At 42.6% G+C, this 14,266-nt stretch overlaps 1 protein-coding gene across 6 annotated transcripts in view; it reads right to left on the reverse strand.

Moving 5' to 3' along the window:
• MAPKAP1 (MAPK associated protein 1) overlaps positions 1 to 14,266 on the reverse strand; it is a 340,916-nt gene that overhangs the window by 1,330 nt on the left and 325,320 nt on the right. For all 6 annotated transcript variants that reach the window (XM_072631929.1, XM_072631927.1, XM_072631931.1 and 3 more), the window contains one exon: positions 8,057 to 8,154. In XM_072631929.1, the coding sequence (XP_072488030.1) occupies positions 8,057 to 8,154 (98 nt within the window). The remainder of the gene's footprint in view (positions 1 to 8,056; positions 8,155 to 14,266) is intronic.

Below are 14,266 nucleotides of genomic sequence, written 5' to 3' on the forward strand. Positions count from 1 at the left end.
CCTCATCTGTAAAATACAGATGATGATAATGGCAACTAACTCATAGGGTTGTTTTGAGGATCAAATGAGACAACATAAGTAAATATATCAATGCTTAGCTATTATTACTATGGTTACTACTGCTACTAACACATGTATAAGCTACAATTAGAAACAGTATCTTTCCCTTTTTGTAAGAAAGACCAGAATTCTTCGCCTCTGGGTCCTTTCTGCTTATGCAATTCTCCCAGGCTGCAGGCAAGGGAAAGTCTTGTGCCCTCTAATGTTGAAACTGCCCTGGAGGGAGGCTCGGTACCAGATGCGACTGCATGGATGCCCAGAAGAACCAGAGAACCAAGGAATCCAAGCCTGTCAGAGCGGGAAGGGGTCTTCGGGATCACTGAAGCCAACCCCTTTATTTCATAGGTGAGGAAGCTGAAGATGAGAGAAGTGCTCAGCCCAGGCCTCTGAGTGAGTGAGCAGATCTGGGAGGCAAATCCAGGCCTCCTGAGTCTTCTGACTTCACATCTCTCTCGAGCACACTGAACCTCCTGCCCCTGTCTAAACTTCCTGCTCTGACAGGCACAAGCAGCAGGAACTCCAACAGAGTGCCTGAGGACAGCAGGTCTGACACACTTGGGTCTCGTCATTTGGCTGAACAGTTGCCAAATTACCAGCTGAGTACAATAAATCATAAAGAACTACAACCCTGGCCTGATGACTCGGGACAATGCATGTAGATATGGAAGCCATTTTTATAGGCAGTGAAGCAGAGTGGAATGAACAATGGGGTTGGAGTCTAGGGACCTGGGTTCAAGTCCTGATACTGCCACTTAACGCCATGTTTGGGCAGGTCATCCTCCCTTTCTGGGACTCAATTTCTTACTTAACAAAATGAAAGGTGTGGGCAAGATCTCTGGGCTAATTTCTAGCTCTAAATCCTGTAATCCTGGGAAACCATTCCTTGATTACACTGTTTGCAAACTCACCTAATCTAATCTCTTCAATGTGTGGCGGCACATAATCCATGATCAAAGTATTTTTAAATGATATTTAATAAGCCTACTATTTCTTACATTTATTATCTTCAGTGCTTTGTGATAATCACATAGATAATTTTAATGGAAGATTAATGGTAGAATCCAAAGATAAAAACGCCCTTTGGTCTGCCATTAGCTGGTTAATACGCTGTGGCTTCAGACTTGCACAATTTTATGCACTGTAGAGTGTCTCACTTTCATTGCATTTTATAGCTGATGGCATAAAAATATAGGGAGGTTTCATGGTCAATAAAGCTACAGCTTCCATCACTCTATCATGGAAAGAGCCCAATTTGAAAAGTCCGATGATTTCTATGAAATTCATGCCAAAAGCTTGCAGAGTTAGCGACCAATAATGCCCCAGCTTGATTAGAATAGAGAAAGCACAGAGTTACCACACTAGTGACTCTGTCCAAAACTGCCATGTTCACTAACTTCCCTTTAGAAGCATAGGACAGAGAATGGCAGAGCTGGAAGAAATTTGAGAACTCGGAAAGAAAGAACATGGCGTGTTGGAATTGGAAGGGGCCTTGTAACAAAACGTTAAAGATGAAGGAACTTTAGAAAACAGAATATTGGCACTGAAGGTACCTTTGAAAAATGAGTGTTAGAGGCCATGCAGTGTTAGCTGTTTTTGCAGTCATGAGATGCAGGCTCGTATGCTGACTCTGACATTCAGTAGCTGTGTGACCTGAGCAGATCACCTAGCTTTTCTGGGCTTCAGTGACCTCATCTCTTACAAAAGTAATATCCTACCTACTTCACAGGGTTATTGTGAGGAATATGCTTTGTAAACCAGAAAGGGATTGAAAGATCTAAGCTATTATCAATAATTACATGCTAGAAAGCACAGACTGCTAGGTCGAGAAGGGACTAGAATACAGGACATGGAATATTAGAACTACAGGACCTCTGGGATCAGCCTCCTAGTTTTACAGATAGGAAGGGTGAAGTAATTTTCTCAAGGTCACACAGGGCTTAGACTAGCTCTCAGGCTGCCCCACATCTCCACCTGATATTTGACCTCAGGCCCACAATGCCTCCAAGATGGTTACTGCTCCATAAGGGTTTGCTGAAGGCAAGAATAAAAAGATTGTTTCAAGAAATCCAGAATTTGCAAACCTTGTACCCTTTCCCCCCAATCCAATCAGAAGCATAAAAAAAAGTTGAAAGTGGAAATTTAACCAAATTAATTAAAATCTGGTTAATGTCCTGAAGCAAACAAGGCATCATTTATCAGTTATTTAGTGTTTGTCTAAAGCTTAGAGAGATGCTACTGCTTCATTTTGGGAATGGCAGATAAAACTGAGCATTTAAATTGCTATAAAAATCAGAGATGGGAGAAAATTAAATTTAATCTTCCAAGAGGATTACGATCATTAGCTCCTAAAGTCAATCAATACTGTTGCAGCATAGAACAAACCATTACCCAATCTGAGACATGACAGCCTGTTTGGAAAAGACACTGTGAGCAGAAAGTGTGGGGTGGGGGCAGAGCCCATGGCGGCAACCAGGGTCCCAGGGTTTGAGTCCCAATTCTGCCACACACTAGTTGTGCGACCTTGAGAAAATCATCATCTTTGGGCCTCAAATCCCCCATCTGTCAATTGTGACATGTGACTAGGTCATACTGAAGGTCCTATGAACACACAACTGGGAGTGCGAGGGCAGGATTGAGAAATGTAGTCGGAAAGTATTTGCTCTGAGAGTTTTGTCCTGGCAAAATGATTTCTCTGCGCCTGATCTTCTACGATCTCATATTGAAGTCATAAACCTGTGTTTCTGTCATCAATCTGCTGGGGTGAAAATTATTTGGATGTCAAACACAGGATTATAATTTTACTAGAATCTTCCTGAAGTCCTGAATATTTTAATACTAGCTATAAAAAAAATCCAAACACCTGAAGGGGTAATGGATTATTTCTTAACCTAGTCCCTCAACACTTCTACTTTACAAAGGTACCTTTGTCAATCTATAAGTCTGGTGGGATGACAAAACGAAGACAAATGAAAAATGAATGGATTCATGGGATGAACTGTGGCCTGGAAGTCCATACAGCAGTGCCACTAAGGTACTGTTGAACTTTGGACAAATCACTGTCCCTCTCTGGGCTTCAGTTTTGTCATCTGTTAAATGAGATTTAGACAAGATCAGGTTCCCCGCCCCTGGACTAGGTGATGTCTCAGATCTCTCTGAACTCTAACATCTTATTTTCAAAGGTCCTTTGCTCCTTTAAGCCCTAACAATTTACAGTATAACGCCCCTTTCAGCTCTGACATTGTAAGCTCTGATATTCCAGCTACACTGGGGCGCTGGAGAAGCTCTTTCAGAAGAATTCTAGTGATGCTGCCCATTAACTCCCTGGACCATATTTCCAGAAATCCTCTTCTTTTCCCTTCTTGCTATGCCCCATGCATGTCTGACAAGGAATACTGTTACCTAGTCCGTCACTGGAACCCACATTGCTCCATCTTTCCCTCTTTGGGGTTAATTCTCAGGGCCGCATTGCCAAATTAATCTGTCACCATTACCATCTGCCCTCAAAACCATCCTATTTGTATAGAGCAATCTTGTCTGGTTAAGATAATAATTTAACTCTTCATAGTAACTGCTTTTACTTTAGAGTAAACTCCAGAAACAACTTACTGACACAATATTACCTTCTAGGGACATATTTTCTTATGGTTTTATCCAAAGTTAAAGTTTCAAGGAGAGAAAGGGGAATACAGGGTGATGGAATGTAAAGAATCTCGGCCTTGGGTACAGGAGATAACAGGATCTGAATTCTGGCTCAGCCACTTGGCCATATGGCCTTGGGCAAGTAATTTCCTCTCTATAAGGCTCACCTGTAAAACTGGGATAATAATCCTTATGGTCCTTATCTCCCAAGGCTGCCCGGAGGAAAGTACTTTATAAACTACAAAGAATTATAGGAACACAAGCCCTCACTGCTATTCATCTGGTGATTTCCTCCATTAAACCGCCTTCAATGTTTATAAGAAAGGTCAACATAAACAAAAGCCTACGGAGTTGCTCGGTGTCTCTTTTCCAAGGCAAACTTAAACATGAGGCAGCATGCTATACTAGAAAAGAGCCCTGAGTTGAAAGTAGTGTAGTATAATGATTAAGAGACCTAGCTTTGGAGTCTAGGCTCATGTCAGGCCTGATACACTGTGGCTGTTTGACCATAGGCAAGTCATTTACCCTCTCTGCACTCTGGGAAACTCAAAATTGAAAGACTATTAGGTTTCAGAGAATTTATCTGCACTGGTAGAGGAAATAAAACCCTATTAACTGTGGGATGGTAGGGTTTCTGTTTTCTCAGAAGTGAGGGCAAGAGAAGAGGGTTAGCCTGGATGATCTGAAAGTTTCTGGCCTGGTTCTAAATATTACAATGCATGTGAAGTCAGCTGCTGCAGACTGGTGTCTCTCAAGAACTCCCACTCTTTATCTGGCCCAGTGGATCTATGTCAGTCTCACAAATACCCTTTGAGGGTCCTCCCTCATCCCCCCAATTCCTCACTTTCTCCTCTCTGTCAATTCAGATCCCAGGCATACTCCAAAGTCCAGCTCCTTGCTCCTCTAGGAAGCCGTTTCAGACCAAGCCAGACCACCATGGTCATTCCTGATGGCCTCTGGGCTCAGGCTGCTGTTTTCTTAAACTGATAATTATGTCTTGTGTGTAGTTCCTGGATATTATTCCTTTTTTTCCTCCTGTGCTCTATAGTTATGAAGCACTATACAAAAATTAGTCTTATAACAGCCAAGAAGACAGTGTCTATATTTATACTCCCATTTCATAGCTTAATAAACAGAAAGTGACTTGCCCGAGGTCACAGAGCTGGAACTTGAGCTCAGGTTTTCTGATGCCCACATTTAGAAGGAAGGGTTAGACTAGATGGTCCCTCAAGAATCTTCTGGCTTTAAAGCTTATGATTATATAATATGGAAAAAAAAACCCAACAGCATAGTGTGGAAACTGAGGACCACAGCTGGTAAATGGCATGTACAGGTCACAGGGCTGTCAGGAGTAGAGTCAGAATTCACACTCAGGCCTCTTCTACCTCATGGCTAGGACTCTCTCCACTGCCCCAAACTTCCAGAGATTCTTGGGGAGACTGTCAGGAAAAGCAACCATTTACTGGCACTTTTTACATGTGGAGTACTGGGCTAGGCCTTGGGGACAAGAGCAGGCCTGGTGAGCAGCCTGGGAAAAAGGCACAGGAACATGAGGTGTGCACTGTGCAGGGAGCAGCAAGAAGGTCAGAGTTTCTTGAATGAAGAGTTGGGAGAGGAGGGGGTATGCCTAGCCCAAGGTCGAGCAGCGGGGCTGGGTGCTGAGCTCAGTCCCCCAGGATTCTTCCTGGGGCCAGGCTCTGCAGGGAACTCCTAGTGTGTCTTCCAATGAGAGGGGAGGTTTCTCCAGGTGAGCCCAGGGCTCTGCACACAGCTGTTCTGACTGACAAATCTGCAGAAGCAGGTCAGTGTGGTGAGGGGGGATAAGAACTCAGGTTTCTACATTGCTGTAAGGCTGATAAAGTACTTTTCTCACACCAGCCTTGGGAACTGGTGGTGTGTGTATGATCAGCCAGGGTCACACAGCTCATGAGCAGCAAGGCTGGGAACTGAACCCAGGCCTCCTAGCTCCAAAGTCAGCACCCTTTCTGCCACACCTCCCCCAATGAGGAGTGGGGCCTCCCTATAAAGCTGATCTAAGGACCATGTTATCCTGAGGTCTTCTGGGAGTTTCTAGGTGCCAGTTTTCCTCTCAGATCAGGTCCAGGAAGAAGTTGCTTTATAATGAACATCTAAATATTTGGCACCATCATCCTCAAAGTGATGTAATGGAAAGAGGGCTGAATCTGGACTTGGAGGATTTGGGTTCAAATCCTTGGGTACCTGTCAGCAAGTTCCTTAACCTTGCTGGTTTCGATTTCTTCTTTTGTAAGAGGTGGTGGTGATAGAGGTGGGGGCATGTTTGGACTCCATGGTCTCTTAGGTCCCCCGGGCTGCAGACCTATGGTCCTAGGATCTCCAAAATCTCTATTTCAGAGACAGGTGAGAGCTCGATGAAGCACTCTGTCCATCACCTATGAATTCTGAAGGAAACTCAAGGGCAGAAGAGTTTGACTTAGAAAGGCAGCTTTTAAGAAAGACTCTACAGGCACTAGATATAGCACTGTCCATCACCAAGAAATTTCACCCTGTAGTTGCCGAAACAGGGCAAAGTAAACACGTTGGAAAGAATGTCAGGAGACGTGAGCTCCTTCTAACAGTCTTGTAAGATAAGCAGTCCATGTGTTTATTATCCTTACCTTGTAGATGAAGAAACTGACAACCAGAAAGGGGGAGTGCTTTGTTGGGTAACTGGTAACCTTCCTCCTCTCTAGGTGTCAGTTTTCTTGTCTGCAAAATGAGAAGACTGGACTAGAATGACTTCTAAGATCTCTTTGAATCTATGACTTACTACTTCTGTAACCCTGGGCAAGTCACTTTACCTGAATCTCAGTTTCTCCAACTGTCAAAAAGGGTTAATAACTGCCAGTTTTATAGGGTTAGGAACGTACTTGGCATACTTTAAATTTAGAGGCTCATACGTACATATATTTAGTCAGTCGATAAACATGTATTGGATGCCTACTATGTTCCAGGTACTGTGTAGTCAGATAAACAGGAGGAGAACCAGGAGAGTGGTATCCTGGAAATCTAGAGAGCAGAGCATCCAAGAGAAGAGGATAAGGAACAGCGTCAAAGCCTGCCGAGGGGTTGAGAAGAATGAAGACTGAGAAAAGGCCACTGTACTTGGCAACTAAGAGATCACTGGAAAGACCAGTTTCAGTGGAATGATAAGGTCAGAAGCCAGACTGGAAGGGGTTATGAAGAGACTAAGAGGGAAGAAAGCAGAAGCATCTATTGCAGACAACTTTCTTAAGAAGTTTAGGCACAAAAAGGAGACGAGATACAGGGTCATAGTATGGAAGATCAGAGGAGGATGCCCTGGGGAGACATGAGTATATTTGTAGGCAGTAGGGAAGCATCTACTGGACAGGAAGAGACTGAGAGTAAGTGACAGAGTGGGGATGACAGAGGGGAGCAATGTGTTAGGGGAATCTGGATGGGATGGGACTACTTAAGCAGGCTGAGGAGTTAGCCTTGGTGAGGAGTAATGCCACCTTTTCATGTGAGATAGGAACGAAGGATGAGATAGTGGCAGAAGGCATTGGGAGATGACAAATAGGGAAGCAGGGGGACCTCATGGCAAATGACTTCAATTTTTTCTGTGAACTAAGAGGCAAGAGTCTCAGTTGAGAGGGTGTGAGGAGGGAGAGCCATGAGGTCAGAGGAGGGAGAAAAAGGTTTGGAGAAGAGTATGGAGAGTGAGATAATGAGTTGATAAGGATATATAGTAGGATTGCCTAGAGGTATGGAGAACCTATTGGAGGTTATGTAATGTAAATTTGCAATGGACCCAGTCAGAAACACTGTGTGATTTCCTCTATCTTCATTCAGCAGTACATTTGTAAGAGTCAAGCTAGCGAATGGTAGGTGTGATCCAGGGCTCAGGCTTGGCAGGGTGACAAGGTTAGGGACTCAAGAGCTGAACAGGCTTAACAAAGGTCAAGCTGTGGAAAAGAGGAGAGAGTGGAGGGGAGTGCAGGGGAGATGGCCTGGGAGAAAACTGAGGGTCTGTGGGCTTAGAGGTCACAGTGTAGATGTAGAGACAGAAGGAACCACAGAAGATCATCAAATATAATCCCCTCATTTTACACATGGCAAAACTGAGGCCCAGAGAGGCTTAATGACCATCCTAGAGGCAAGTTAAGAGATATGAGGCAGGATTTGAACCTAGGCCTTCCTTTTAGGCGGAATCCTATGTGGAAAACTGATGGAAAGCCATGGGCAAGAACTGTGTAGGAGAAATGACTACAAGCTAGAACAGTTAAGGGAGTATACCCCCAATCTGTTAACATCATGGAGACACTGAAATATCAAAGTGTTATTGTTACTCAAGATCTCAGCAGGGAAGGACACCCACCTTCAGCACAATCTCATTGACAGTAGCAGCATCTGACTCAAAGTAGAGATGTTTGTAGTCATGATTGCTTAGATAGGTAAGTTTAAACATCGCGTGACCTAGAACAAGAAGAAAAAAGGTCAGAAGACACTTGGATAATACACAGGTCCCTGAACAGCAGAAACTGGGTTGGCTTGGGGAGTACCTGTGCACCTGCATCATTTATCCCATGTTTACTGGGAAAAGCCAGTTCTTTGCTCTACAGTTTGTAAAGCAGTGAAGACTTTCAGAGAATGATATACTTTGAGGTAGGTGATGTGAGAGCAGCCAGTGTTGGATTTGTACAATGATTCCACATCTCTCTCCTGGGACTCTCAAGAATGCCTGGGATATGCCCAGCAGGGGAAGAGAGCTGGTGAGGTAATGCTCTAGCCCAGCTGTGGGGAAACTGTAGCCTCGAAGCCACATGTGGCCCTCTAGGTCCTTAAGTGGGGCCTCTTGACTGAATCCAAACTTCACAGAACCAATGCCCTTCATAACAGGATTTGTTCTCTAAAACCTGGACTTTACTTGAAGTTCCCTGGGCTTGGGCCCCAGAGTTCAGGTGCTCAGGAAGCTCTGTCAGTCCACAGAACAGTGTCTGAAGCTTCCTGTTACTTGCCTTCATCACAAGACATGAGGACTTAGAGCAATGAAACTTGCAGTCATGAGAGATTAGCTGTGTGACCCTGGGCAAGTCACTGGACTTCTCTGAGCCTCAGTTTCTTCATCTATCTGTATGGCACTAGCCTCATGGAGCAAGATGACCCATGTAAATATATGTCATTATGTCTACTATCTCTCCTGATCTATCCTTCGTATGCTCTAAGAATGATTTATTTTTCTGCAAAAGATATAGGTCATGTTACTCCTATGCCTCAAAGCTTTGGTAAAGTTGGGATCACAGGGACCTCAGAGGTCACTTAGTCCAACCTCTTCATTTTGCACATGAGAAAATTAAGGCTCAGAGAGGCTAAGGGACTTGCTCATGGTTACACAGATAGTATCAGGGGTAGGATCTGAACTCAGGTCATTTGACTGCACAGCCAGAGCTCTTTTCCTTGTAACATGTTGCCTCTTCTGCCTAGAATTCAAAGCTCTCCACAATCTGGAATCAGCCTTCTTTGCAGCCACATCTCACACACTAAGCTTAGCCACACTGGGCTCCTCAGCATCCCTGCCAAATACTCTGTGCTTCCCCACTTCCAGGTCTTGGTAACGATCCTTCAAGTCCAGTGTCATGGTTGCTGCTGTCACATTATTTTTCAAAGTTAATAGGAAAGACCCTGAGTCTCAGAGTACCTTCTTGCTAAAGGGACTTGAACCAGATATCCTGATTCTAGGATTCGTTTTTTATTCCATCACACCATGTAGCAGCTCCAGTAGGAAATGCAAAATCAAAACCCCAAACCAAACAAAGCTCAAAACCACCCATCAAATGTCTTGTTAAGGCCTACTCAGCTCTTTTCTGCTAAAGTGCCTCATTGGAACTACTTTAGGAAACTATTCACAATGCAATAATTACAGTGAGAAAGGAGGAGGTGCATTAAAAAAAAGTTTTGTAAAAGGCCAATTAACCCTAGAATGATTACTGTAAAAATAAAATCACCGTACTTAAAAGAGAATGACTGTGTCACCAGAAGGAGAAATGGCCAATGGTAATTCTATTTCTGGGTTCTGTTCCGATGATGCTAATGGTGACATAACAAGAACAAGGGTTGCTGTTTGTTGCTTTAGGGTTTACAAAGTCCTTTCTTCACTATGGCCCAATGAGGGAAGTGGCAGAAGGGTCTATTGTTTCCATGTGACTGAGGAGCCCAGGCCCCTGGTCCCACTGACTCAGTGGGGAAGGAGCAGAGTGGCCTCCACAGTAGGTCTTTCTCCTGCAGCATACAACACAAGATAATTGGGATTCCTCACTGGATGTGAGTGCTCCCGCATGTGCCTGTGCTTGGGGTATGGATGTGTATGCTCTTTGAGCTGACCTCACAGTCCTTATCTATAAACTGGGGATAATGATCCTTCCAACACCTGCCTGACAGGACTGTGGTGAACCACAGAGCACTCTGAAACTGGGAGCTACAGTTATGGGAGAAGCAACTGGGGGAGATGTGGGTAAAAGTGATTAACCACTCTAATCTAAAACAAGGAAAATATCAGGGATACTGGTAGTGGTGTAGAACAGGCGGACAGAGTACTAAATCTGCAGTCAGGAAGGCCGAGATTAAAATCTTGCCTCCAACATTTACTAGCTGTATGATCATGAATATGTCATCTCACTTCTCTGAGCCTTGGTTTCTCTGTCTGTAAAATGGGGATAACCTGTAGTAGTGCTCATCCCATAAGGTTACTGTGGGATTCAAATGCAATCAGGTATACAGTGTTTTGCAAACCTCTGAATGCTACATAAACATTAGTTATTACTGTTATGCAGCTGTGGCCTTTAGTACCAATAAATACAAGTTCTTCTTAATGACGACCTACTGTGTAAGAAGTCCTATATTAAGCCCTGAGAAAGACAGGCTATTTGGATAAGGTCCTTCTCCTCACTAAGCTTACAGGCAGAGGGTGGTACAAAGTCCTAAGGCAGGCTATTCTCTCAACACAGTGGGGGAAAAAAACAAATAAAACCAAATACCTGTCATGCAGTTTTCTTCTACCTAAAGATGTATGATTTCATTATCATCTCAAAATCCCAAAGCTGGAAGTGACCTCAGAAATGATCCAGTCCAAACTATAACTGAATAGGAATTTTTTTTTAAACGACATCCCCTCTGAGAGGTCATACAGTCTCTGTCTGAGGACCTATAGTGGTAGGATTTTCAGATGCTCTGTACTGATACAGACTTCAACCCTTCCACACCTTAATCCTCCGATGGTGTGAGCTTCTCCATACTTAGTCAGATACCTACACATACAACAGAGTCTAATTGCTGAGACCTTCATCAAAGCCCTTCCAGCTCGGGGGCGGGGAGGGGGGGGTCCTGCCAGAGCCCTTGAGAACAGTGTCACTTCCATGCCATAAGGAGGCATCAGAGCCTGATTTGAGTGGAGGATTGCTCCCTTAGAAATTAAACTTCGACATAATACTTTGTATTAAGCCCTTTCATCAGTTTTCCTGTTAATTTATGCAGCACCCTGGTAAGAGTTATTAATTAATTAATAATATATCACCCACATTACTGTAAGTTCACCTCTTTCCCGGAGAAATCTTATTAGAGTCCTTATTTACAGTAGCTAATTCTTCAGATCTCCAAAAATAAACTGATCTATGTTGTAAATTTGTGACCACAGAATTTCAGTCCTCTGTATTTTATCCTGGTGCATTAATGAAACATCATTAGGATACACTAATCATGACTGTAAATTCTGCTCTGAAAAATTAGCTAATAATTTTTTAAAAAACCACTTTAAATTACTTGATAAATTAAGCTTTGGTGGGGCTAACTGTTGGTACTCTCAAGTGAAAGTGCATCAGTGTGGCTTTGGATGAAGAGCTGAATCTGGCATTAGAGGGTCAACATCCTTAATGTGCAAACATGTAGAAAACATGGGAGGAGAGCTATCTGGTTAAGTCACAGTCATATATGATGATTCCACAGTCTGGAAGGAAGTTATAGGGGAAGTTACTGGAAAAGTATTACAAAGAACATGACCAGAATTCTGTTAGAAAGAAATCCCCTGACAGGGAATTTAGTTAAATCCGTATCTGATCAGGAAACCCTTTGGACAAATGGTTCTCCAGCCTCTGCTTCAAGGCCGTCAGTACTAAGAATGTACTAAGTATCCACTACCTCTTGAGAGAGTCCATCCCACTAATACATTATTGAACTGAGCTGAATTGTCATTAGGTAATTTTCCCTCATACTGAGTTGAAATCTTCCTTTGTGGCTTCCACACGCTGAATGTAGTTCTGCCCTTTAGTACCAATAAATACAAGTTCTTCACTGCATTCCTCCAACATAATGATGCTTCAAACACTTGTCCAATACAGTATCATACCATTGGAACATTGACTTCTAGAGCTGCGCAAGACCACAGTAATGATTCACTTCAGTCTCCTCATTTTACAGATGAGGAAAATAAGGACCAGAGAGCTTAAGGGATTTGCCCAGAGTCCCACTGGAGTTAAGAGGCAGAGCTAAGATCTGAAAACTGGTCTTTGAACTCTAAACTCAGTATTCTTTTCACAAACTTTATCTCCTGCAGGTCATCTCTTCTCTATGCTAAACACTTCCAGGTACTTCAACCCATCCTCTTATGCCATGGTCTCTAGTCCATCTAGCTTGTTTTTATTGTTCTTTATCATCTTCATCGCAGCTAGCATTTATTTAGTGTTTTAAGGCTCGATAAATGCTTTACAAAGGGCCTCACAACAATCCTGGGAGGTTGGTGCTATTATTATCCCTATTTTACAAAAAGAGGAAACTGAAGCATAAGAGGTTAAGTGACTTGCCCAGGTCACACAGCTAGTATCTGAGGCCAGATTTGAAATCAGGTCTCCGTGACCTCAGGTTTAGCAGTCTATGCACTGAGACACCTGGCTGCCTGTTAAATATGGCATGTACAACTGGACACAATGCTCCAGACAGAGAGTGACCTAGGACAAAACACAAAAAACTATCACTTCCCTTCTTCTTGACATCAGGCTATGTAGCAAAGAAAACTGCTATCCTGAAGGGTATAACACTTAGGTAGCTAGAGATCATCAAAGGATACTAGGACTAGAAGGGGCCTGAAGGGTTCAAGGTCTGTGGTACTTAACATATCAGGGTTCTTGGGCCATTTACACCACGTATTCCTATTTGTCATTTATCTCTACCCTCCTATCCTTGCTCCTCCCCCCAATAGATCTTCGAGTGATCTTTATTTTTGAAATAAGTGACTCAAGAAACATGATTATATTAGTAAAAATATTCATTTTCACATTCAGGGTAGATCCACATCTCCCTTCTCTCTTTCCACCCTCACCCTCCTCACATTCTTTCTCCTAATGCTGCATTTTTGCAGGACCAATTAATGACAGTAGGGGGACATACCTGTATTTACGTAACCTCTGGTTCTCTCTGAATTTCTCTTTGAGAATTGTAGTAGAGATGCACTAGACCACAAGGCAGAATACTTGCTTGCATCACTAACTCATGGTGAGACATTGGGTACACTCACTTTTCTCCTCTGGGTCTAAGTTTCCTTATAAATGAAATGAGTGGGTTGGATAAGATAGTCTTGAAGGTTCCTTCCAGTTCTGATGTTCTATGTCCTTATTAAGATTTCTTGGGGATCAAAATTTCAAGAAACATTTTATTTAAGGGAACATATGGTCATAGAGCTTCTACAAATATAGTTTATGTAAATGACAAGATTTTAAGAAAAAAACTGCCATCAAATGCAAAATATAAGGAATTTGGAGTCTCAGAACCTGAGCAAATCCTCAAATCTTTCTGGGCCTTGGTTTTCCCATTTCTAACAGAAGGAGCTGGACTGTATGACAGCTGAAGTCCTTTCTTATTCTGACATTCTAAGTTCCAATATTATATGTGCCTTATTTACAGTTTCTCCCAATTCTAACATTCTCTGTTGGTTTTCTAAGGGTCCTTTCAGCTCTAATAATAATGGAAAAAGTACTGGATTTAGCGGACATGGGTTCAAATCCTAGTTCTGCCACTTTGTATGACCTTGGGCAAGATAATTAACCTCTCTGAGCCTTTGTTTCTTCATTTGTAAAATGAGAAAATTGGACAAGATCAGAGATTCTTAACTTTTTTTAGCATCATTAACACCTGAAATCTGAAGCCTTTGGATTTCTTCTCAGAACAATGTTTTTTAAAATGTGCAAAATAAATAGAAAACCAATTATATTGAATTAGCTACCAAAATACTGAAGGAGAAAAACACAAACAGATTCATGGACCCCTAGTTCAAAGAGCCCCTGAATGATCTCTAGATATCTTTTAGACTCTAAATCAATGTTTCTATGTTGCAATTCCCAAGGCTTTAAAAATTATCTATTTTAAGTTCCCCTTCAGCTCCAACATTACCCTATTTTAAGGTTTCTTTTATCTCTACTATTCTGCATTCTAAGATACCTTCTGGCACTAATATTCTACTCTTTCTAGTTCTAATGTTTGGCATTTTATGATCTAATACAGATGCATGCCAGAAAGGTAGCATAGTATAAAGGAAGTATTGCAT

This window comes from Notamacropus eugenii, chromosome 1, assembly GCF_028372415.1.
Source record: "Notamacropus eugenii isolate mMacEug1 chromosome 1, mMacEug1.pri_v2, whole genome shotgun sequence".
NCBI classification, from domain to species: Eukaryota; Metazoa; Chordata; class Mammalia; order Diprotodontia; family Macropodidae; genus Notamacropus; species Notamacropus eugenii.